The 26239-nt window shown below is 49.0% G+C and overlaps 1 protein-coding gene across 3 annotated transcripts in view; it reads right to left on the bottom strand.

The window, feature by feature from the left end:
• GASK1A (golgi associated kinase 1A) overlaps positions 1–26239 on the bottom strand; it is a 60542-nt gene that overhangs the window by 2798 nt on the left and 31505 nt on the right. For all 3 annotated transcript variants that reach the window (XM_029940854.1, XM_029940853.1, XM_029940852.1), the window contains 2 exons: positions 16098–17378; positions 158–280 (listed from right to left, as the gene is read on the bottom strand). In XM_029940854.1, the coding sequence (XP_029796714.1) occupies positions 158–280; positions 16098–17378 (1404 nt within the window). The remainder of the gene's footprint in view (positions 1–157; positions 281–16097; positions 17379–26239) is intronic.

Below are 26239 nucleotides of genomic sequence, written 5' to 3' on the forward strand. Positions count from 1 at the left end.
CAGTTTTCCATACCTCGGCCTCCTGGAAACATCATTCACACAAAGCCACCTGCTGCTCAGAAGATCCGGATTGGGAACCCCCAGGGTCACATGATCTCTGAAACTCGTGAACTGAAGGAGACATGAAAACCTGAGTCTGGGTGATAAGGGGACGTACCAGGATGTGGACCAGCCGCAGCTCGCCCGGGTTCCGGCATTTCTCCCGGAGCCCCTCTTCCACACAGGGGTCTGACGGCTCGGGCTCGAAGCCGCAGCAGTAGCGGTCCAGGCGGTCGTGGACCTGTGAGGACACCCAGACTCTGAGGGGCTGCGGCTCGAGGCCTGCCTCCACCGGGCCCAGCACTCAGGCCACCTGAGCCCTGGGGCCCCACGCAGGGGACCATCCTCGCTGGCTTCGGTGCCGCCCAGCCCATGGCTGGCCTCCCGCTGGTGACAGAGCATCGGCTCTGCTGCTCCAGCCAGCTGGCCCTGCTCGCGGTGGACCTGCCTGCGCATGCCTTGGGCCAGCACGGATCGCCACCAAGCCCCGCTGTGTCGCTGCCCCAAACTCTGGCCTGGGGCCCCTGGGCCTCCCAGTGCCGACCATCTGCCAACCAGGGGAAACCCACACATGACTCCACTTTTTCTTTACACGGCAAATGCGACAGCAAAACCTCCTCCCTTCTTTGGAGGTAAAAACTGCAGCTCTTGTTAGGCCCAAGTCAAAGTCAGGGAAGGTGGAAGGCATTCCCATTATGGGCTCCTTTTACACTGGAGGCCGCAAGGGGGATCCTCAGGCGTGGTGTGGGGACAGTTCCGAGGAGCTCGGCCCCTCACCCCCTCCAGACACACATGTAGACATACATGACATCTTAGAGAGGCACAGAATTCACCCAATAATACATCCCACTCACCTGCTTTCAGTGGCTTTCTTCAGCGGGAAGGAGCCTGCAAGTCAGGAACTAAGCAGAAACATGGATACAGCCCAGGCCTGACCTATGTGAGGATGTGATCTACTGTGCATCTCAAATGCGAAGGGGTCCAGAAGGGAGAAGGCATCAGAACAGAAGTGGCAAAGTCCTCTGGGCAGGAGGGAGGGTCTTGCTGTAGGGAGAAAGACAGGAAAGGGAGAGGTGGGGGAGGAGGAGGTGGTGTGGAAAAGGTTGGGATGTGCTAGGAAGTGGATGAGAAATGGGGTGAGGCTGGGGGCAGCAGGGGGCGCCTGTCAGGCGGGGGCGAGCTGGAGGAGATGCAGCCTTTTTCCTCTGAGGAAAGACATTTGGCTGCATACACTACCCTGGCGAGTGCTAAGGACAGAAGGTGACATCTCCACAGGACTTGCCGTGGTTGGGACAAGAGGGAAACTCCATTTGTTGCTGTGGAGGAGGAGGAGAGAGAGGAGGGGAGGAGAAAAGTGAAGCAAGAGGCTGAGGGTGTGAGACGTGCCCTCCGTGACCCCGCCATACTCTTGGTGGCCTTGGGGGCAGGGGCTCTGAGTCCCGGGTTGGTGTGGGGCACATCAAGATATGTGAAACACGAGTCAGCTGCCGGGGATTTGTCTAAATCCTAGGAAAATTTCCAGATCCTCCTGGGTTGTGGGACCTGGGGTCTGAGTCCTTGTGAATCCCCAGGTGGTGTCAGGGTCACAGGAGAGGGAAGGCTCAGGGACCCCTGGACTCTACCAATCAGGATGGTGACTCACACGAGTGCTAACTCTCAAGGTGCAAAGGTAATCCGGTTCCTGAAAGAGCCTTGTGTGCAGCATGGAGACGCAGGCCCCCTTCTGCAGGCAGAATGGCTAGTCCGATTCAGAAAGCCTGGGAACGCCACCGGGAGGAAGGTGCCAGCCTGGGAATCTAGAAATCAGCTCCAGGTAACATACTCTGCTTGGGGCCACTGTCCCGACCAAGGCGACAGAAGGGATAGAGTCAGGGTGGAGGTGAGTGAAAGTCGGGGCAAGGAAAGCAGGAAGCCAGATGGCACCAAGGTGATGGTGAGCCGCACAGAAAGACAGGGCCTGCTCCCTCTCTCAGTCCCCGGAACCTTCTGTGGCTCCACTCTACCACACGGTTCGGCTCCAGCAGGAGCAGGGCATGTCCCTCCCCTGCGGTGGTGATGACACAGAACAGCCACAGACTTACCACAAAGGCAGCCGTGGGTCTAGTCTGATACAGCGACAGTGCCTCTCCCTCGGAGATGACGACGATGTGGTGCAGTAAGAAATATATGGGGTCTCCGTTCCCTGATCCCGGCACAGAGCTCCTGAAACCTTTGGGGTTTCCTGAGTAATTCATAATGAGCCCCTTTGACCACGCCTGAGTTTATGCTAATGAGAGGACTCACGGGAGCCGCAGATGAGGACTCACGGGAGCGCCAGATAGCTTCAGAATGGGGGCTGGTCACCAGAAGACAAGGGAACAGAGGAAAGGACCTTCTAGCCTCACCTGCAACCTCCAGGAAGGATAGAAGAGCTGGAGATTGGGCGATAAAATCTCCAACAATGAGATCTGGAGCACTTCCTGGTTGGTGAACACGGACCACCGCCACCATCTCTACCTCCTTCACTCCTCCCTGCAGCTCTGCAAGGGAGACGCTATTACCCCACTTCACACTTGGGGACACTGACCCCAGACATTGCAAGGCCATAAATGTAAAAGTAATACAGATGGGATTTGAACCGAGGTCTGGCTGGCCTGAAGCCCAGCTCTCTATGTTATCCCGCCCCGCCTCCCTGAAGATTAGGAGGAGTGAGCCAGGTACAGAGGTCAAATGAGGGCTGCATCATTACTTTTCACTGGATTAATTGATTTGGTCTCACCCTTGCTAATTGAGGCTACAGAAGAGCTTTCAAAACTATGAAGGAGGAAGAGGAAGAACAAGGAGACACCGAAACCCACCACCCTCTGTGACAACAACTGAGGCAGCAGACGGTGGTGTTTGGATGGTCCGTGTCTCTCTTCTGTGTTCACCGCTCAGTCAACCAGAGCCAGCACCGCCATCAGGCCTCCATCTGCCCATGGCGGCCACGCCTCTCCATAAATGGGAGTGAGGGGGACATTGTCACCTCATCTCCCAGGCCACTCAACCTAGCCCAGTGTGGGCCAGTAAAAGGTCTTGTTGCTCCATATCCATTTGTAGGAAAACTCACATATGTTCTGAAGAAATATAAAATTGATCTCTTTCAACATAAACAAGGAAATAACTATGGTTCAATAAATCTCACAAAACCAGATGTCCAGAAATGGGAGTGTTAAAGAGTCCCAACTCCTGTCCCAAACCATTTTCTGTTTTGGAATGGTTCAAGATGGAGAACTTGCACGTTGGACCTAGACCATCATCCCAAACAGGCTGAGGGCAAGTCTGTGAGGCCAGGTTAGGTAGTACTTCCAAGGCCAGTGGGCCAAAGACACCCACAGGTGCTTCTAAAAAACACAAGTTTAGCCTAGAGACCAATGCACAAAGCCCTGGTCCAGCTTGGCCAGGGTGCAAACAACCACCGCCCTGTTCGTGAAGTGAGCCCATTAACAAGGGCCATCTGACACGGGCCGTCACTGCTTTGGCTGCCTGGGCTTTGGATAACACCAGCCACAAGTAGCAGAAACGCCTAATTCAAAACACCTTCAGCCATGAAGAAATTAAGATCATCTGTGGCATCAAGTCCCGAGCTAGGGCAAGCTGGGGACTTAGCAGCCCCTTATTGTCCTAGTAAGGACTGGTTTCTTTCTCCACTCCACTCTACTTCCTCCACTCACCACCCGCAATGTCAACACCCCAGCGTAGTCTCTGGAAGCCCACAGGTGACCACTGTGGGTATGTGCCTCCTTGTTCATGTCCAGAGAGAAGGAGAGGATGAATGAGAGAAACAGAGACAGACAGACAGAGGGGCAAGGAACCTCTCCTTCAGCAACCTTCCCTTTAACTGACTGGACCAAATCAGGTAACACACTCATTCCTGGGCTAGTAGTGGTCAGTGGAAGATGGTGATGCCCTGAGCCCAGGCCTGGGTGGAAGGTGAATTGCGTCAGAGCCCTGTGTGGAAGAATTCAGCTGCAGGGTCCTCACTCCAGCTGCTGATGAAACTGTTGATGAGGGGCACCTGGGTGGCTCAGCCAGTTAAGCATCCGACTTCGGCTCAGGTCATGATCCCGCAGTTTGTGGATTCAAGCCCATGTCAGGCTCTGTGCTGACAACTCAGAGTCTGGAGCCTGTCTTTAAGTTCTGTGTCTCCCTCTCTCTCTGGCTCTCCCCTGCTCATGATGTCTCTTTCTCTCTCTCTCCCTCTCTCTCTCTCTCTCTCTCTCTCTCAAAAATAAATAAAATATTAAGAAAGAAAAAAAAGAAAAAGAAAAAAAGGAAAGTGTCGAGCAGGACAGGGCTGAGGAAGGAGCCCTAGAGCTAGCCATCAGAGGCCGCTCAGCCTTCCAACTCCTTTTAAACCCACCTGAAGCCTGTATCATGCACTCCCCTCCACTATGCGCTAGCTACGTGACCTGAGGAAGTTATTTAACCTCGAAACCCCTCAGTTTTCTCATCAACAAAGTGGGGCAGTGATACTCCCACGGGACTGCCCTGAGGCCCACATAGGGTAACAATACATGTAAAGCAGGGAGAGGGGGGTCATTGTGCAAGAACTTTCTGTTGTGTCTGCCCCAGGGCGGCAGGCCCAAAGACCCCCAGGAATCTCACGGGTTCCCCTACCTGCACACACATCAGGAAGCCCCAGCCTCACCCGCGCCACAGGCCAGGGAATCGGAGTCCGAAATAGTGTTACAACAGGGTGGCCACTCTCTCCTGAGAGGCCTAGTTTGCAGAGTACGGGCATGTCTGTGAGGCAGACACCCACCTGCTTGCTTCTCTTTGACTGGAGAGTAAATGCCAGCGCGGTGTTCTGGATTTCAGATTATGCCTGACGCATGGCCAACCCAACCCCCTTCCTCTTGCCCAACACACCCCAACCCCGTCTCCAGGCCATTCTGTGCAGATTTCCATTTGCGGCAGCATATGTTTCCAGAGGAAGCCACGAAGGAATATTGGCCCTTACGATATTCCTGGTTTCTGAAACTCTATGCCCATTAGATGTTCAACAGGAAGGGTCTGGCCAGGCCCGGTGGCCAGTTTGATTATTTTGCCACGCCCGCTGGTTCTTTTTCTTTTCTACTGAAGAGAAATTCAGTTTAAATAGCAGCAGGCTAGCAGCCACACAAGACCAGGATGAGGTTCCATTCCCACATTCCCTGAGGATTTGATTCTTTCCCCCCTTTCTGAAATAATGAGGAGTTCCTCCCCGCAAAACAGGATGAACGTTTGCTGTTGGGTTTTTCTGCCCAGGCTAGCAATGTCGCATAATCATGACATGGACTGAGGGTTTTGTTCACTTCTACTTGAGCAGTTGTAAAGCCCTTACTCTGGCAGGGGCCACTCAGTGCTTGACACGTCACAACTCACTTAGTCCCTCCCACTAGCCACGAGGTAGCTACCATTATCGTCCCTGTTTCAAAGATGTGGAAACTGAGTCATAGAGGCCGGGTAGTGTGCCTCAGAACCCCTAGCCAGGACGTGGTAGTGCTTAGGCTCTAACCCCAGCAGTCTGGCTCTGACCAGGAAGTGAGACAGTGTGGCCAGAGACCCCACGTCCCTTGATGGCGAAGATGAAGACCTGCTTCAGCACCCAGCACTTGTTTAGCACAACCAGGGACTTAGTTGAGGTTGTTTTAAGTGAAAGCATGAGCAAATGAAGGGTCTGGCTGGCTGATAGCATGGGGCTGTGATGGCATAAAGCCTGCCTATCACATCCTGCCTCCCTGCCCAAGATGCCAACACCAGAAGTTTTCAGGGGGAGGCCTGGCTCTGTGGGCCCCGAGCAGGACATCCGGGTGGGACCAGACACTGCGTTCTACCAAGGAGGGACACCAGGTCCAGCTGTGGGAGAGGGGCGGTCTGGGGTGGCACAGGCTACAAACAGTGGCCGGAGTCCTGTAACTGACCCACCGGGCACCTGAGCCAAGACAGGGGCCTCAGCCAGTGCCTGGTCTGGGTCTAATGGATTCCAGAAGGACCACCTGCTGTCCCTGGTGGTCCATGCCCCCGTTCATGAACCTTCTCCCAAGCCGGGAGTAGTCACAGGCCTGAGACTTTCTGGGTGGAAAGGGGCGGCTCTTGGCTGGGCAGACTTGCTGCCTGGGTATCAGATGGCCACGGGGGGGGTGGGGCAGCATCTCTCTCCACAGAGGCCAGTGGTCTGGTCCCACCCTGACCTGCTGGCTGGTTAAAGAATTCTTGAGGTTTCTTTAGGGAGGTCAGAGTGGGAGAGGAGTGGGGTAATGGGCACTGTGCCCACTTTCCCCTAAGGACTCACCTTGCAGTGCCCTTCCATGTGTCCTGACAAAGGGCAATCTTCCTGGAGGCTCTGGGGAGGACCATCTGGATGCCACATCTGCCCCAAGCCCAAGGCCGCGAAGTTGCGGCACCAGCTTTAGATTCAGGCTAATAGACTGACTGATGGGCCTTGAGATGAGGGGAACTAGATCTTATCTAAAAAGACATCTGTAGATCAGTCTAAAATCTTAAATAACACCGATGTGAAAAAACAAAACAAAAACAAAAACACACAGCCATCAAACGATAAATCCACTACAGCAAAAAATGTTTCCAAATAAGAAACCTAGGATGAGTCACTGTCTGAACCCCTTACACAGAAGCCCTTACTAATACATCAGAAGGAAAATAGTGATCTCCATGGATACTTGAAAGGCACTTGATAAAATTTTGCATCCATTCCTGACAATAAATTTTAACATTTATTTACTTTTGAGAGAGAGAGAGAGAGACAGAGTATGAGCAGGGGAACAGCAGAGAGAGAGGGAGACAGAGAATCCAAAGCAGGCTCCAGGGTCTGAGCTGTCAGCACAGAGCCTGACATGGGGCTTGAATCCACGAACTGTGATATCATGACCTGAGCCAAACACTCAACCGACTGAGCCACCCGGGCACCCCTAGAGATTCTTAATAAAGCCAGAATAATGAATAGTGCATCATATCTTTAGTGAAAAACTAGGATTACGTTTAATGGTGAAACCCTAGAAATGGTGCCAGACCTGTAGCAACAACTCATGTCCATCATTTCATGAATATTCACCATTGTCCTGGAGGCACCAGCAAATGTAATGAGGGAAGAGGAAATGAGAAGACCAAGTGCATTCATTACAGATGAAATGCTGGTATACTTGGAAAAGCCAGAGGATAAGCTGAGCAACTGTTAGAAGCAATATAAAGTGAGTGCATGGCCAGTCACCAAACTGATACTGCCTTCATGCAGACCTGGGGTTCCTGGCCAAAACATATGATGGAAGAAAAGATCCCATTTTCAATGGCCACAAGAGGATGAAATACCCAGGAATAACCCACATGAAAGAAAAGGAAACATCTAGATGCTTCTGAGGAATCTGAATAAATGAAGAGACATATCTGCTGGGGCACGTCACTAGAAAGACATGACTGTCTGTTGACTGAAAAGCTGGACCCGGGCATGCAGAGGCTCCTCATCCCCTGCCCTGTCCTTGGAATGTGGGTTCTGCTTGCCTTTCCTGCTCCCAGAGGCGGCTCCAGGGACAGCGCCTGGAGATGGTCACGTGGTGATGAGAACATCTGCACAGTACACACGGTGGAACCCAGGTAAGGCCTCCTTAGGGACTTCTGAGATTCCGCACGCAGGTCCGGGATCCACTGTCACATTGCTGCCCAAGACAAGCCTTGTCTGTGAGGTCTCTTTGTTTATTAGACCTGCCGCCTACCAACCTGGAGTGGCCTGCCTCTTTCTTTGGTCTCTCAGTGTCCTCTGCATATAGGGGCCCGTTTCAGATGATGCCTGGGAAGGTCCAGAGGGGGCCACGAACCAACAATATTCAATTCTTGGCTAGAATGACCTCTATATTTTAATGTAGGTGTAATTTCCCTCTACATTAGTCCACACAAATATAATTTGATCCCAATAAAATCCCAAAAGGACTTGGGAAGAAGGAGTAACAAGCTGACTCTAAATTTCATATGAGAGGGGCACCTGGGTGGCTCAGTCAATTAAGTGTCCGACTTCAGCTCAGGTCATGATCTCACAGTTCGTGAATTCAAGCCCTGAATCAGGTTTTGTGCTGACAGCTCAGAGCCTGGAGCCTGCTTTGGATTCTGTGTCTCCCTCGCTCTGTGCACCTCCCCTGCTCACACTCTCTCTGTGTCTCTCAAAAATAAATAAACATTAAACAAAATTTATATAAATAAATAAATAAATAAGTTTCACATGAGAATAGTTTGCAAGGATATCAGGAGAATTCTAAGAAAGAGCAAGCCCTACTGATTGTCCACATAAAATATAGAGCCCAGCAATGAAAACTATGATGTTGTCCTATCAATGGACAGAACAGAATAGAATAGAGTTCAAAAATAGACTTACTTCCATGTGGAAATTGGCTATATGGTAAAGGCAACATTTCAGAATGGGGGAAAGGTTGAGTATTCGACAAATGTGCCGAGACATTTGGCTTGCCATGTGAAAACAAAACTCATTGTTTTGCCTCTTATCTGTTACTCCAAAATAACTTGCAGATGGAACCACGGGAGACCAAAGATTAAAATAACCCTCAAGCGAGGATGGCCTTTTAAAGCATATACTGACCTAAAAATCACAAAAGAAAAGCTTGATAATTTTAACAACAGAAATTTTTTAAATTTCTGCACAGCAGAGAGACTCTGAACAAAGCTTATGACAACTGGACCTGAGAGAAATGTTACAATATAATAAAAACAAAAGGCTAATTGCCTTCCTCAAGGAAGAGCTCTTGAAATCATTGAGAGACCAACAATCCAAAAGATAATGGGCAAAAAATATGAACAGACAAAGAAAAAACAAATTAAAAAAAACCAATCTGGGCAGAGACAAAACTAGAGTGAGGCTGAAGAAACAGAAGGAGGTGCTCTCGTCCAGCTGGTGCAGCACGGGCCCCACACCTGAGTGAGCAACTCCTAAAATGTCTGCACCTTGGGCTCAAATTCGTTTTCCACTGCTGCATTACAGATTACTAGGCGCTTAGTGGCTTCGAAGAACTCATTTATTATGTCACAGTGGCTGGGTCAGGAGTCCATCACATTTTTGCCGGGTTCTCTTCTCAGGGTCTCACCAGGCTGAACTCCCAGTGTCGCCAGGGGCTGCGTCACATTGTAGCTCAAGGTCATCTCCTAAACTCCTTCAGGTTTTTGGCAGAAACCATTCATTGTGGCTGTAGGACTATGTCCCAGGGCTCTCCAGGTCCTCCTAGAGGCCTCCCCTTCCATCAGGCAGTTCATAGCATAGCTGTGTACTTTCTGAAGCCAGCAGGAAATTCTCTAGATGCTTCATCTCCTTTGAAAGACTCCCCTGATTAGGTCAGACCCATTCAGGATAATCTTCCTTTTGATCAACTCAAGGATAAATGATTGGTAACCTAGTCACTGGAATGCTATTCCATCATATTCACAGGTCTCACCTATACTCAAGGGCAGGGGCTAATGCCAGGGGAGTGGGAACCTTGGGGATCAACTTAGAATTCTGTCACCCATACCTCATCCTGATCGAGGTCCTGCTTTTAAATACATGTAAATATCCTCAATGTCACCCTTTAAATACCCTCATCCAGGCAGGTGTTACAGTTCTCCATAGTTGGTTGCACCATCTGTGAAATGGGGAGGAAGAGAGCTCCCATCTGTTGGGCTTGTTGTAGGACTTAAATGAGTTCATGTGTGTGGTTTGCAGCAGACATTGCCACACAGGTGTAGGCATTTCATAAATGGTAGATACTATGATATGTCATGCCTCTAGTTGGAAGCCTGAACAGTCAGCAGTGGTGACAGGTTGGGATCCTCTCTAACTGACAGCATACTTGATGGTCCCAGGAGACTAAGTCAGAGGAGATACACGAGACTTGAAGCCATAGATTTGGCCTCAAAATAAAGAATGCACACAAGATCTCAAATAAATGAAAACTGGCTCGTTGGGAAGGAAATGGGCCAGTATCCTCTGGAAGAGACTCAACAAATATTTTTAAGAGCCAGTTCGGTACAGCAGAGGGCAAGAGCATGCGTTCTGTGGCCAGACTGCACTGGATGAAACAGACTGTGACTGTGGGCACCCTTCTTCCCTCTTCTAAACCTCAGTTTCCCCACCTGTAGAATGAAGCTAGGAATATTCTGAGTCCAACGGCTGTTATGCATGAACACATGCCAAGTGCTGGAACATCAGGCAGCATTGCACATTGTCATCTGTTCTAGAAGTGCAAGTTCATTAACAGCCAGAAGGCAAGAGCATGGCAAATGTTTTCTACCTCTGTGGTTCTATTCTGGACCCTATAAGAAATGTAGAAAGCTTGGGGGTTCTTTTCAGTCTAGAGAAGAAGTGGTATTTGAGGAAGAAAAACACTGCAGCACCCAGACCGGAAATCATACAGAGATCCTGGAAGTTCATTCATCACTAATTCATTCATTTATTCGTTCATTTGTCCATTCATTCAAGGGCTTATCTGAGACCAAACCAAGAGCTTGGCACTGTCTGCTAGATGCTGATGAGGTGGTGAACAAAATACACACATATGGTAAATACATGAACAAATAAAATATTTACATACTGTGCTGAGAATCAGAAAGGGAATCCATAGGATGCCATAGAAGAGAAAGAGAATAACAATGAGGGGTGGTCAGGAGAGTTGAAGGCTGGGGAAGAAGAGTCAGAAGCAAGTCCAAGCAAGAGGCCCTGCACCAGAAGGAGCTGGGTGTGTTTGGAAACTGACCAAAGCTCGGTGCCAAGAAATGCAGCTGGGGACAGATTCCTGAGGGTCCTTGAAGAATATGGTCCCTTAAAGAACCGGATACCAAGGGCATTGCGAAGGCCTTGCCTTATTTTAATGGGGAAGTGCAACACGATCTGATTCACGATTGTAAAAGAAGTATGCTTTCTATGCTTTCTGTGTTTGAACAGTTGTTTGTGAACTTCAGAGCTCACCCTCCAACTTCCAGCTCCTGTATGGCTTTTTCTGGGGGGTTTCTCCAGATTCGAGGGAATCCATATCTCCAGGAGCAGCCCTCAACCAAAGATTGATGGGATATTTGGCTATAAATACCTTGAGTCCCTCGCTCTTTGGTGGGCTAGTGCTGAACATGTATTTCATACCATTTCTCAGAATTTTCTGTGGAGCTAGGCCCTAGTCACCCACAGTGGGGACCTGCTTTATGTCATGCCATTTATTGGCTGTATGCTCTCCCATCTCACTTCCCATCTCCCTACAGGTGTTTCTTGAGATTGTCTCCCAGATAAACTGCCATACTGGAATCCTGGACTCGGGGTCTGCCTGGGAGAAGTCTTCTGGAAGGAGACTGGAGTGGAGGATATAAGTGGAGGGAGGGAGGCAAATCAGGGAGCTGTTGTGTTAGTCCATGTAAGAAAAGATGATGGCCTGGGCCAGGATGGTGGCAGGAGAGGCTTTCTAGGATATCAACTCTTGGGGACCCGAAGGCCCTTCATAAGCAGAAGCTGCAGAAAGACGCTTATGAACCAACATTACCAACTCTCAGTCTGAGTTTTCCACATCTCATCTAGCCAATCCCACGCCCTTTAGGAGGAAGCACAGTATGAGACAGAGGCCTCTTTAAAACAGAAAAAACAGAAATGTGCCCAACCATCCTACACGTTGCCACTGTGTCGAAGGCCCTTTTAGATCCCAGCCACAACTCCTCTCAGATTGAATTCAACTTACAGTGAATGTGATGGTCATTAGCTCTTCCTGACCATGGCTTGGCTGTTCCATCATCACTGTCCCAAGAGGAGAAGGACTTTCTACCTTTTACCATACCAACTCTGGCCTGAGGTGGTCCCTGACATTAAGCAGAGTTTTTTGAGCCTCACCCACCAAACACACATACACACTCTCCTACCCATTTTGTCCATCTGAGCAGAACCAGCTTCTCCATTCAGAAGTGGTGGGCTCTCTCTTGGTCCTACTTCTTCCTATGACATAGCCTGGAGTGCAGTGGAGAGTTACCTACTCACTATTAGTACTGTATCTTTCATAGAGAGACCAGCTTATAAACTGAGAGCATCATCCTGGTCCTCCTGGCCTGCCAAAACATGTTCTTGACTTATTCATTAGGAGTAGCAGATGCTGTTAGTATCTCTCCCCTCTCCCACGGCACTCACTATTCCTGTATATACTGATGGCTTTCTACAACAAGTGCTGTGGCTCTCTGCCTTAGCCCCTTTCTGGCTGAAGGATCCGGTTTGGCTAGCCAGCACATGAGCCAGGCTACAAGTGCTGGGAGGTCAATGCCCTCAGGAGTAGGCTCAACCTCTGACAATTGGGAGCTAGTGGGTAAATAGCCCAGCTTTGGCCCTTGGGTGAGACAACTCTGGTGCATGTTCTACACACTCCCCCACAGGTCTCCACAGGATTGAGCCCCACTTGCCCACAGCAGTGTTTGGGCATCATATGGACGGTGTATGGTTCATGTGAATGGGATGCATGTGTGGGTGGCTATGGAATATGTGGGCACATAAGGTTCATTTATAAGTGTACAATGTATGTTTGGGGTATGTGTAGCTGATCTCATTTTTGCCCAACAAATATTTGCTCATCTTCCCCTTCCAGGCTGGGCAGATTGTACTTCCCTTCCCTGACACTGATTTGTTTTGGCCAATGGAATGCTAGCGGAAGTGACATTGGTCACTTGAATGTGCTTTTGCAGTTTGGTTGAACTCTTGGGCTTCTTCCATTCCCCAGGAGAAGGGTTTTCCCCAGGAACTGCTGCCCCTTCAGCCTGGGCTCCAGAATGAGAAACCAAGAGCAGATGTGAACACAACCCCCTCCCGGTTTACAGCTAAGCTCATTTGAGCCCAACTGACCCATAGACCCTGGAGCAAGAATTAAAAAGCTGCTGTTTTAAGCCATTGGATTTTGGAGAAGTTTGTTAGCATTATTTCAGCAATCACCAACTAATACAAGGTTTTAGGTGGAATTTGCAACATATAGGGTATTATTTGTGGGGAATATAAGGAATGTGTGTGTGTGCAGTGCTTGTGTATTTTGTGTCTAAGAAAATGGTATGTTGTGATACTCAAACACAAAAAAGCAAGGGTTTATATTAGATAAAGAAAAATAAACAAGCAAGCACACCACAGAGTGGACTGTGCATGGAGTTTGTGCTCAGCCCCGTCAGGAGGCACCATGGGTTCCTGTGCTGGGAAACCCACATCCTGAAACCTCGCCTCCCTCTGACTTGCCAGTGGCTTCTAGGAAGGCAGTGTCAGCCAGACAGGGGTATTTGACTTGACCAGTGTTCAGCAAACCAAGGAAGAGGTGGCACAAGGCCAGCCAAGTAGTGTTAGACCACACACACAACCAGCGTGTGCCTTGGCTGCCGAGACTTCCGTCCCTACAACAGGGCCTGGCAGCTGAGGACCCTTCCTGTACTGCAGCTCCAGGAGATGGACAGAGGGGCTCTGTGTGGAGTGGAAAGCTGCAGCGTGCACTTCAGCTGGACTGGGGCTCTGTAAGGGGGCACCTCCAATCTCAGGGCTCCAAGGCATCCCTGCAAGGGTCCCCTCTTCCTACCTTATTCATGGCCAGCCGAATAGTGACTCTGTGATTAAGAAGGTGAGCTCAGGAGGCAGACCATTAGGCAATCATTAGGCTTTGTGTCAACTCCAGCAGCCATGACATTGGGCAAGTAATTTAACCTTTCTGAACCTTAATTTATCAACTTTAAATAGAGATAAATGTATATCACTTGTAAGATTGCTATGAGGATTGGATGAGTTGAATCCCATAAAGTGGTGGGGACAGTGCCATTTTATAATTATGCATGTGCTACCCTACAGGCACTGTATTATATGGACCATCTTGCATGCAGAAACCACACAAGGTCAGTGTTATCATCTGACATGGACCAGGCTTCCCCAGAGACAGACCTTGAGTCAAGGATTCAAGTTTTTTGTGTGTGAGCTAATCCAAAAACACAAGCAGGGAACAGAGATATGAGACAGAGTGGGTGAACAATGACCACTGTGAGTAATTAGGGCTCAATCCTGATAGGGAACTCTGAGACACACTTATAACACACACTGAAGATCTACCCCCAGCCAGGGCTTTTACACACTGGCTCCCATCAGTCACTGGCAGCTTCTCCTAGAAGTTAGCATGACCAGTCTTCCCTGTTTGCCTAGGGTATACGTCCTATGGTCTGAGAAATGCCTCCTTCCCAACCTGGATGGTTGATCACACTATCTGGAGGGTGTGAGTTCACCAGCACCCAGCCTGTCACATTTCGCCCAGAGCAAGCCCGCAGATGCATGTGCTGGCCATCCAATGCAACTGCATATTATAACCATCAGGCCCAAGGCAGTGAGGTCAGGACATCCAGTCCCATTTTAGATGTAAGAAAAGTGAATGTCTAAGAGGCAAAGTCATCTGCTCAGTGCCATGCAGCAGGAAGCGGGTAGGAGGGATGCGTTCAAGCCCAGGTCTATCTATCAGCTCATACTGATCACTGAGCTCCACGCACTTCCCCACAAAGAAGCCTTGGAGACACAGACTGGAGGAGTTGGAAGTATCTCAGGAGACCAGTCAGCAAGCTGGAAACAAACATCCACCAGCTGACAGGTCGCATTCATGGCTCTGGGGGAGGGGTGGTAGGTGGAAGTCAGACTATAAGGAGTTAGGGTCCTTGACCCAAAGGAGGCATTTCTCAGACCATAGGACGTATACCCTAGGCAAACAGGGAAGACTGGTCATGCTAACTTCTAGGAGAAGCTGCCAGTGACTGACAGCATGACAGCCTCTGAAGCAGGCATGACTACTCAGCTCAGGCTGATTGCTGTCATTTGGGGATGGAGGCCCCATGTTACTAAACCGCCCAATGTTTTCAAAGGAAGCTGGATTTTTTATGGGAAATCTCCAAAGCATTACATGTTGTCTAAAAATTTGCTAAAAACATATTGTGGATGAACCCTGTGTGGACCAAATACAGAGTGTCAGCCCCTGGCTGCCTGAATCCGGTCTGTGGCTCACCCACTCTCACCAAGGGCTCATGTTGGTGTCTTTCCTCAACAGGCAGAAACGGGGGCTGGCTCAGCCTGCATATATATTCACCCATTTTGAGCTTTTTTTTTTTTTGTCTTTATATCCTTCTGGACACATTTCCACATGGATGTCTCAGCTGACATCCAGCACAGGCCCCAGAACAGCCACGCTGTTTACGGGTAGTAAATAGCCAATGCCTGCAGTCCCCCAGTTAACCCCTGTGCCCGACTGCCCAGTCCTCCCGTAGGACCCCAGAAACCCCAGGGTTAGCCTCTGGCACAGCAGGGACCTCAGCTGACCTTGTGGCTGGAGTCCTTTCTCATTTTCCAGTGCCCAAGTATCATCCCTTTATCTTTCTGTCTCTCCCTCTTCCCACACCTCCCTTCTTTCCTAAATTAGGCAACCATCTTGAATCCTTGTTGATATAAGGATACAGCGTTATCAACGGTGATGTACAGATACATGTTTAACAACTCAGTTCTCAGAAGTAGCGGGGCATCCAGATTTGTAGCAGCTGCTGACTCCCATGGTGTAAATACTCCCACCCTGGCCAAGTTCAAGCTGCCAGCATGATTGAATGTGGGCATGACAGGAAATGTGTGGTAACTCACCACCATACAATATTTACTATATAGACACAAATAACCAAAAAAGCACAGATTGTAGTAAAATACAGTGAAATCAGTAGGAATTAATGAGTTCTGAGGATTTTCTACCTTTTTTTTTCAACAATAACTTATGATGTAATTTAATTTTCAATAATGCCTGTGTTTCTCAACCAGGTCACAAAATTCCTGAAAATTTTAGCAATCAGCTCTTGTGAGCCCACATGAGCCGGTTCCAGCATGCCACTGGATGAAAAAATGCAAAAGCAGAGAAATAACAAAAACAGGCACTTGGTGGTCAAAAGACAAGGACTAGAGGGGGAAGTCACCAACCATCCTCAAGAGGGCAACTCCAGTGTCTCCATTCATCCCCAGTCGCCTACTACTGCGGCTCTCCACCCTCACGGTGCCCAGCCCCGCCTACCTGCAGCAGGAAGTCGAAGAGCGCCAGGCATGCCCACTCGGCGTGGCGGAGGCCCAGGCAGGGGGCCTGGCTTGGCCAGCCACAGCCACGTGCCAGCAAGGCCTGGTACTGCAGCCAGCCCAAGGACAGAGAGTTCTGGTCATCGTCTGGGTCGCCCAGGTGCTGCACATCAGGCGCCCACCAGATGATGGGCCTTGTACTGCCATCTGTGTATCGGTAGGGCAGCAGGGAGCTCTGGAAGTTCCGGGCCACGGCAGGCAGGCTCCGGCGCAGCCCCAGCACACGGTCCACATGGAAGGCCAAGACCTCAAGCAGGTCCCCAGGTCTCTTGATCAGGCCACAGAGTCCCTGGGAGCAGAGATGGCTGAGCCCAGAAGACACGTCCTGAAAGGCCCCATCACTGGAGAAGCCAACCTGAAGCACCTGCCCATGGCCAGGGACCCTGGCTTTGCCCACCACCTCCCCTTGGGCCAAGAGCTGGAGCATTTGCAAATCATGCTCTGTGAGCCACGGGGGGACCTGCCCACCGGTCCTCAAGCCGGTCAGCAGACCAGGGCTCTCAGCCTTGCACCAGACAGATCCTTGCAGCTCCCCAACAGAGCCCGGCCAGCGGCGAGCCCCTGCAGCTGGGGTGGGGTGCCCTGCCGGTCGCCCACCAGTCCATCCTGGCAGATTGCTGTCTTCTGCTGGGTGGGGCTGGACACTCAGTCCAGCAGTATCTCTCCATGCTGGTAAAGCCATCATGCCATGTCCTGTGAGGGGGCCAGCGAGGGTGCCAGTCTCATTCTGTGCCTCTCTGATGAGACCGTCATGCCAGGGGGGACCTAGGTCTTTGGGTCCTGGATCCCTGACCTCATCCTCCTTCAGGAGCACAAGATGCCGGGTACTAAGTCTCCAATCTCCTAGAGATGCCAAAGTAATGTCTCTCCTGACCCTCCCTAGATGCCTGCTGTCCCCTCCCAAGGACTTCCTGCTTCTGTCCACCGGCCCTCTGTGGCCTTGCTCCTCAGCACACACCGGGATGGAATTTCGAGGCAAGGCCCAGCCCCTCCAGAGCCCTAGGTCTCTTGCCCGCTGCCTCCAGTTGGAGCTCAGAGCCTGTGGGCCGTGGGAGCCAAGGGCACCAGTTACCTCCTGGGGCTCCATGGGACCAGGGTCTGGGCCGGTCGCTGGACGCTCTGGGGGGAAGTGAGTGACAGCCACCACAGACAGAGTCATCAAGAGGCAGAATGCCATCACCAGCCGCCTCTTGCCACGCAGCTTTCTCCAGAGCCAGGACGCCTGGGGGACAGGGTAGAAAAAGAAAGTCTGAGACCTGGGAAACCATCAGGCCCAACCCACAAAACAACAGGGACAGTGAATGAACACCTTGGGTGCACGGAGAGGGCGAAGATGGTAGAGTACACCTAGCTGCCTTCGAGGGAGGAATGGGCAACCACTGCCAAGTGCGGCCCTGCTTCAAAGCTGAGCTTTTGCTTTGCCTTCCAGGGCGGCCTTTGCTAAGGTCTGCAGACAGACTTGGGCTCCTCCCCCCTGAATAAACTGCCATGATGGCACTGGGAACCAAGCACCAAAAGCATCTCTTTTCACATCTGTGCCTCACCATGGAGTGCTGGGTCCCTCTCTCTTGATAAAGTGAGTCCTAGAGCCCACTCTGTAAACCTCTAATTGTCTCCCGCAAGCAAGCTTTTCCCTTTTCCAGGCTGCCCGGCTTCGGGTGCCCTTGCCCAGCCTCTCCTGCAGCCGGGCGTAACCATGTGACCAAGTCCTTGCCTAGCACTTCTCCCTGCCCCACTCGCTCAGAAGGACGTTGGATGCCCTGGCCTTTGTTGGCACACAGAAGTGGTAGCACCGGCTCTACATGTGTGGCAAGGACACGCTCTGGGCAGTGATTTTTTTGGGGGGGTTATTTATTTATTTTGGGCAGGGGTGGGGGGAGGAACAGAGAGAGAGGGAGAGAGAATCAAACTCAGGCTCTGCACTGTCAGCTCATGAGCCATGAGATCATGACCTGAGCCAAAATCAAGAGTTGGACACTTAATGGACTGAGCCACCCAGGTGCCCCTGGTCCAGTGATTTTTAAACATGTTGTTCCCAGTAGCATCAATGTCACTGGGAACTTATCAGAAAGGCAAGTTCTAGGGCCCCACCCCTCTTCACCTGACTCCGAGGTACCTATACTGCTGTGAGCCAGCAGGTAGGTCTATGACCCAGGCCCGTGCAGCCCCAAGTCTCAACACCCTGCTTGAGGCACTACAGGGTGGGGACCAGTAGGCTTAATAGCCATTGGGAGATCAGATGAAAGCAGGTTTCTGATTTCTCCCCACTCCACTCAAGGACCCCAGGCCACAGGGCAGGGAGACAAAGCCTAGAGGAGATCTTCCTTCATGAATGTGAGCTCTCAAATCCTGGAGTTCATCTGGAATCTCTCTCCTGCCTGATGGAGATGGGCTGGCTCAATGGTTTTCAAATCTTCCCAGAAGGTTCTTTCATGGTCCACCATGGGGTAGAGGTTTAGATGCGGACTTTGAGTGCTCTGTATCTCCCTACACACAGACACAGACACACACGTACACATTTATACACAGACACATACATACTTCCACACACACACACTTTTCCCTAAACAGCTCTGTGTTCTTCCACTAGGTAGGTTTAGTCCATTTGTCTTACCTGATATGCTATACATGTTTAGTCTTTGTTTTGTCATAAATTTTTGTAGCATATTTTTGTACTTGTAATTTGGAATTCTTTCAGTATGTTTTCAGTTACCTTTACTTTTGTTTTGTGGTGTACATCTTGATGGTTGTTTGGCCTTGTCTACTTCTTTAAACAGTAGCACCAAATCCCTAGTATGATCATAAAATTAGCACCTGCCCTCTCCCCATCCCCTACCACTCCATTGCTATTCAATGTTAATCACTTGCATTGTCCATTTTAATGTTTGCCTCTGTACAATTAGATATGCTTACATTTCTACTGTATCTGGCAGCTTCAAGTGATTCTCAGCTGTTATTCTTTCTGCCAGTGCTTCCCCTTTCTCCCTTCCAAATTTGTATATTTGTATCATTTTTAAATCGTTAGAATATAAAACCTGTACCTTCTATCCCATTAGTCCAATACTCATATTTGTCCAAGCCTTAGCTCTTCAGTGAAATACATTCTTTGAGTGCTCCTATCCTTTTGCCCCAGTTTTTCATTATTTCTTGGTTGCTGAAACCAAAACGCCATCATTTCCTCAAGCAGTGCACATGTGTACAAAATTCTCTGAGTTTCTGCATGTTCAAAACTGTTTTTCTAAAGCATTCAGACCTGAAGGAAAGTTTGACTAGAAATAAAATACCTTGTCACCGTTTTCTTTCTCAGAATAGCTTGTGGGTCTTGCTCACTGAATAGATAGATGGACATTTTACCCTGCCTAGTTGCCATAAGAATTTTCTTTGTCTCTACATTTCCCCAGATTTATTGAAGTATAACTGACAAATAAACTGCATATATTTAAAGCGTATACTTTGCTATATGTATACATTATGAAATTATCATCACAGCCAAGTTATTTAGCACCCCTATCACCTCACATAATTCCCTTTGTGTGTATGTGTGTGTGTGTGTGTGTGTGTGTGTTGAGAATGCTTAAGATCTACTCTCTGCAAATCTGAAGTGTACAATACAGTATTCTTACGTGTAGTCACCTGCCGTACATTAGGTCTTCAGAACTCAGTCACCTTATAACCGAAAGTCTCTATATTCCTTGACCAACATTTCGCCATCTCCTCCCTCTCCCAGCCCTGGTAACCATCATTCACTCTGTTTCTATGAGTTTGACATTTTATTTTTAGTTCCACATACAAATGATACCATATAGTATTTGTCTTTCTCTGGTCTATTTCACTTATCATAATGCCCTCACGGTCCACCCATGTTGTCACAATGGCAGGATTTCCTTCTTTTTTTATGGCTGAATAATATTGTGTTGTGTGTATATGTATATAAATATATCTAACATATAATCTATAAAACATATAAACATAATATGTGTTATATATATTTTTTCTTTATCCATTCATCTGTCAGTGGACACAGGTTGTTTCCATTTCTTGGCTATTCTGAACAATCCTGCAATGATCATGGAAGTGTAGATATCTCTTCAAGACACTGATTTCATTTCCTTCAGATATATACCCACAAGTGGGATTCCTGGATTGTCTGGTAGTTCCATTTCTTTGGTTTTTATGAGGAGCCTCCATTCTGTCCCCACAGTGGTCACCAATTTACAATCCCGTCGCCAGTGCAGAAGGGCTCCGTCTTCCCTACCTCCCCCAGCACTTGTTATCTCTTGTCTTTTGGACATGTCTTCTGAGCCATGCTGACCCATGTGAGGTGATCTTCTGTTTTCTTTAAAGTCCAGTGATATTGCCAGGATAGATCTCAATGTCGACTTTCTGGGGTCCATTTTTCTTGACACGATCCAACTTGTTAGAAAAGGTAGATTTAAATAGTTTCTTTCACCAAAGTTTTCTTAGACTAAATGTGAGGTATGTTTTCCATTCCACTATTTTAATTTTATTTTTTTCTTCAGGCTCTTTAATTACAAATATGTTGGATCTCCATTGTCTGTCCTGTGTATCTTCCATCTTCTCTCCAATCCTTTCTAACTATTTTCATTTCAGTTTGTTCATGTTTCTCATTCTATTTGGCTTATTGTGTTTTCTCCTTGAGTACTTTCTAATTTCTACCTAATTCCAGTTAATGTCTAGTTTTCCCTGCTTCTTCCCAGATATACCTCATTTCTTCTTGCTCTCTTACCATTTTTTCTTGCGTTCTTGCATTTCTCTTTTGTAGTGTTCTTTCAGAGAGGATTTTTTCCACTGAGATTTATAAATTCATAGTGAAATGATTGTTCAAAATTTTCACCTGTTTCAGGGTGTCTGACCTTTATCTGTTCATAAACTTTGCTGTTCATTGTTTCCTTTGTTCCTTACAGTGTTTCTGTGTGGATGCGACCTCTTCTTAGGAGTTGGATGCGTCCACTGAAAGAGGTTCCTACTGAAGGGCCTGCATTGAATCTGAAATCGCGGCCAGGCTGTGTCCTGCAAATCTGGCTCTGGAGCATGTCCTTCCTATGTCCCCTCCTCTGCCTTTCTCATCTTAATGGTCCAGCTGGGGCTGCTGGGCAACCATGGTCACCCTCATCTTCACAGCCTCTTTTGCAGACAAGATAGAGACCTAGCTTCTCACATATATTTGTATCAGTGCTTTCTGGGATCTGCCACCACTGGGCTCTCTCCTCCCCCTCTCACGTCTCCCAACACTGCTCTGCATGAAACTGACTCCTTTTTACACAGCTCCCAAGGATTCTGAGTTAGCCTTAAAAGGAATTTTCATTTTGTCTTCCATTCTCTTTGTTGCTTTCAGATGGTTTCCAGGAGACAGTGGCAAGTATTCAGTTTATGCAGCCATGTCCACAGTCATGGCCTTGGTGGCACATTTTTAAGAAGAAAGGAACATGCCCTAACAGAATGCAGTAACTAGGGGAGGCCACAGAACAACCAATTTTTTTTCCAGGAACCACAGTACCCAAACAGCTCTGGGAAGTCCAAGAGTTTTGCTCCCTCTGTACATTTTCACAAGATCTATTCGCTAGCTTTGTAGAAACCGAGTGCAGCCTCCAGGTGTGCTGACCACTTAGCACCCCCAAGTCACCGCACTTAGAGTGTCATGGAGCAGGAAGAGAGGTGGGCACCTCTCACAGATTTCTCGGAGTCAGAGAGAGGGGAGGGGATCGCTAGGTCAACCAGAAGTTCTCTACTTTATACAATTTACTCACCATCTCCCCTGCCTCGAAACATGTCCCTCCTTCCGTTTCCAATCGACTGACAGGTAGCACCATCCACCCAGATACCCAAGCCCGAAATCTGGGCCTGATCTCCATTCCACCCCTGACTCTGCCCCCTGTACCCAAGTCCTGCAAATGTTCCCTCCTTCACATCTCTTGAGTCAGTTCAGTCCTCACTGGCCACTCTGTCTACCTGCACCCAGGCACCCGCTTCTGTACTAGGGCACCTAATTGGTCTCCCCCTCCACTCCTGCTCCTCTGCAATCCACTTTCCACACACAGGGTCATATCCTTCAAAACCTCCTTGGAGAAAGTCTAAGTGCCTGCAGTGCTAGAGCCACACTGAACTTCCTTCAATTCCTGGTCTGGTCAGTGCCAGACCCTCTCATTCTATACTTCACCCGTGCTGTTTCATTGCCTGAAGCACTCCTCTCCCTCCGTCTTCATTACTTAGACACTACCTCCCTGGGAAGCCTTCCCCAGGAGCCCCTCAGCAGGCTGGATGGCTTAGCTCTGTGCTCCTGTAACACACTGCCCACCCTGAGCACACCCTTTCCTTCTTTACTATATTTGATCATTTAAAGTCTGATGATCCACACAGGCGGGACACTGGCACGGTGCCTGCCGCACGGGAAGCTCCATATGCAATGGGCCCTCAGATAAGAGGGGTTTTCAGAGAGGGACAAACACTGTTCCCTGGCCTAGGGCACTGCAAGTCTGCTGGCCAGAAGGGCTCCCCCAATTCTGGGGTTCTTCCCTGCTTGGGGCTCCAGGAGCTTTCTCTCTATAGAATATGCTTTTTGTGCCCCCATGTTATTGTCCTCTTGGTCCCTGACTGATGACTGATCCCAGCTGCCCCCACAGGGACAGTCCCCTTGCACACTGCCAGCTTCCCACCTCAAGTGTCTGATTCGCTCTCGGCTTTCTTGCCTGTTCTTCAGGGAGGCCCAGGGGAAGTTAATGCCTTTGGTGACACCCCTCAGCCCCAAAGGGACAAAAGTCAGTGGATAAATGCCCAGTCTCCATCTTTCAGAGGGACAACTCTGAGAGGCATTCTACATAGTTCCACAGAATGTCCCCAGTGGAACTGAGCCTTTTTTTCCATAAAACGGATGATTCTTGTCACCCCCTAAGATGTCTTTATCTGATAATCCTTTCGAGGTGAGACTCTAAATTTTGTCCTGATTAGATATATTTTATGTGGTCTTTATTACAATTTAAAACACACACACACATAATACATGCATAAGTAAACACTGTGATAAACTCCAATAATAATAAGAAAATCAAACAAAACATGAACATCTTTTCCCCTCCCCAGAGGGAGCCACAGTCAACAATTCGGATGGACATCTCCCCGGGCCTGTTTTTCTCTTTGCATTAAAACGTGCACGTATGTCACGCGGTACTAATTTCCTGTGACTGCTATAACAAACATCCACAGACTTGCTGGCTTAAACATCAGAAATGTGTTCCGCAGCAGTCTCACGAAGCCAAAATCCAGGTACCAATGCAGCCATACTCCCTGTGGGGGGTTCCGGTGGCAGCTGGCATCCCTCGGCCTGACACTCCACCAGGCCACTTTGCGGCCACTGTGCTCCCCCTTTTCTGTGCGTATCAGATCTCTCTTTGCCTCCCTCTTACATGTGATGGCACTCGGGGCCCACCTGGATAACCCAGGATCAGCTCCCGTCTCACGATGCTTAACTGAGATATGCAGAGTCTTTTTTTCCCCCCAAATAAGGCAACATTCACAGGTTCCAGGGATTAAGACACAGATGTGTTTTGCGAGATTACTTTTTCCATCTATAATACACAGTCCTTATTTTGAGCATCAAAGAGAAGACCGATTTGCAGGTTGCTTGATGACAATAAGTCCTGAAGCTTTTTCCGTATCCGTCTCTCTAGAGTTACTTACTTGCTGCATAATAGTGCATAGGGGGATACGCCATAATTTCTTGAACCACCTCTTTACAGGGAGAATATTAAATCATTCCTATTTTTATTATAGCAAATGGCACCGCACTGACCACACAGGACATACAGCCCTGGGGAAAAGTGTGAGCGTTTCTCTAGTGGAGACACCAAGAGATGAAGCCATTGGGCCCCACCCCTTACTGACACTAACATTTCATCATTTATCAATTATCTCCTTTAATCATCATGTGTATCAGGGACGTGGGAAGTATTTCATTCCTATTTTAACAGCCGAGAAAATGAAAAGGTGCGGAGTGCTAACATTTGCCCCGGGTCCCACAGCCAGCAAGAATACCAATATTTTTAATTAAAACTAAAAGGAGAAATGGGCATAGAAAAAGGAGTCTGTCTGGGTTTTTTTTTGTTTGTTTGTTTGAAAAAGAAAACTATGTTTTTGTGTTGGATGCATAATCTGCATTCTCAAATGTTTGGATACCCCTGGAGAAAAATTAATTATCTTTTTAAAAATATCTGAAGAAGACAGAGTGTTTTGATCCTCTTCTCGGCCTTACTTGGCTTCAGACACCTGGGGAAAGTTGGCAATTGTGCAGTTTTGCGGAGAGAAAGGTTCAAAATGGCCAGGAGCAGATTTCCCCCACAGGGCCACCCAAGTCAAGCTTTGGGAGGAGAAAGGCAGCTTTGATCAAACTGAAAAAACATCCTGTGAAGAGAAACATCCAGCAGGATAACAAAGAGTACGGCAGAGAAGGGGAGAGGGGAACGAGGCATGATATACTGGAAAGTCTGCTGAGGGGACAGACGGACGCCCTCCCTGCACACCTGCCGGCCAAGCCCGCCCTGCCCTCCGTCCACCTCTCACACCGTCCTTCCCAGCCTGTGACGATGCTGGCGGCCTGGGAAGGGAATGGTGTGACCTTCACTGTCCGGGGCTGCAGCTGCTCTATTTCTCCTCTTCTCCTCAAGCCCCCACTCCTCACCCTTCATTCCCTGAAGAGGATGCCCGCTGGCCTGGCGGTCACGTCCACCCACAGCTGCAGAGAAAGAGGACTGAAGAAAGGGGGTAGCTAAACAGGAGGATTTGGGGAAAACAAAGCTGAGTTCTAAGTCAGTATCTGCCCTTTTGAGCCCGGTGACGATGGGCAAGTTACACAACCTCTCTGCCCCGTTTCCTCAGTCACAAAATGGTGGAGAATGAGATAATTCCTCTCTCCAAGGACTGCCATGAGAAATAAATGAATTGAAATATGTAAAGGGCCCACTATGTGCTTTGGTACATTTATTTTTTTAATTTATTAAAATTAAAATTAATTGATTAATTTTTGAGAGAGCGAGAACACAAGTGGGGAGGGACAGAGAGAGAGGGAAACACAGAATATGAAGCAGGCTCCGGGCCCTGAGAGCCTGCAGGGGGCTCAAACCCATAAACTGTGAGATCATGACCTGAGCTGAAGTCAGATGCTCAACCAAGTAAGCCACCCAGGTGCCCCAATTTAGTACGTTTAAAATGAGTAATGGGATCAATGTTTCTGCCTCCACTTTCTGGACACCCTTTACCTTTCTGGAATCTGAAAAATACCCACCCGCTTTCCTGCATTTGGCATATTGTTATGTCAGAGTAAAACATGGGATGTTTGGGAGCACAGCTCAAGGAAGAGGCTGAAAGAGAAACTCCTTCATCATAAAACCACAAGTGTAAGTTAAGAGGAGACCACCTCAGCAGTGGGAAAGGTCTTGCCCACCCAAGGATACCAAGGATAGAACAGGAAGCAATTGTTTGGCTGAAAAAAAACATGTTGGAAGGTGAGGAGAGAAAGGGTGGGAGTCAGAAAGGAAAGATGTGAAGGGACTAAAGGGAAAAGACTGAGATTCTGACAAACGTGGGGTGTGGGTTCCACAGCAACTGTGGGAAGGAAATCCAGGAGAGTGGAAAAGGGCCCAGCCCACTGAAAACCTGAGGTATTATGCTGGGGACAGGAGCCACCCCCAAACTCCCTATCACTACCTCCAAAGAGGGTGGAAGACCACTCTTCAACATGAAGGGCAGGGCCACTGGTGGTATCATTTGCTTGTTATTCCTCCTTCCTCCTCACCTTGCCGTGGTTTCACTGAAAAGAGAGTATCCCTCCTCACCCACTGTCTTTGACTTTGGCCACGTGATTTGCTTTCCCAGCGGAATATTGGTGGACATCACATATGCCACATCCTGGTAGATGCTCTGAACATGCTTGTGTGGTTTGACTTTCCTCCTCGCAAACTCGTCCTCCAGCAAGAGAGGCATATGCCCCAGTGAGGCACCTGGAAGGGACCCGAATCCAACCCCAGCCTGAGCAAAGCCAGCCGTACCGCTGGGCCCGAACTACACATAGGC

The sequence above is a fragment of the Suricata suricatta genome, chromosome 5 (genome assembly GCF_006229205.1).
Source record: "Suricata suricatta isolate VVHF042 chromosome 5, meerkat_22Aug2017_6uvM2_HiC, whole genome shotgun sequence".
Taxonomy (NCBI): Eukaryota; Metazoa; Chordata; class Mammalia; order Carnivora; family Herpestidae; genus Suricata; species Suricata suricatta.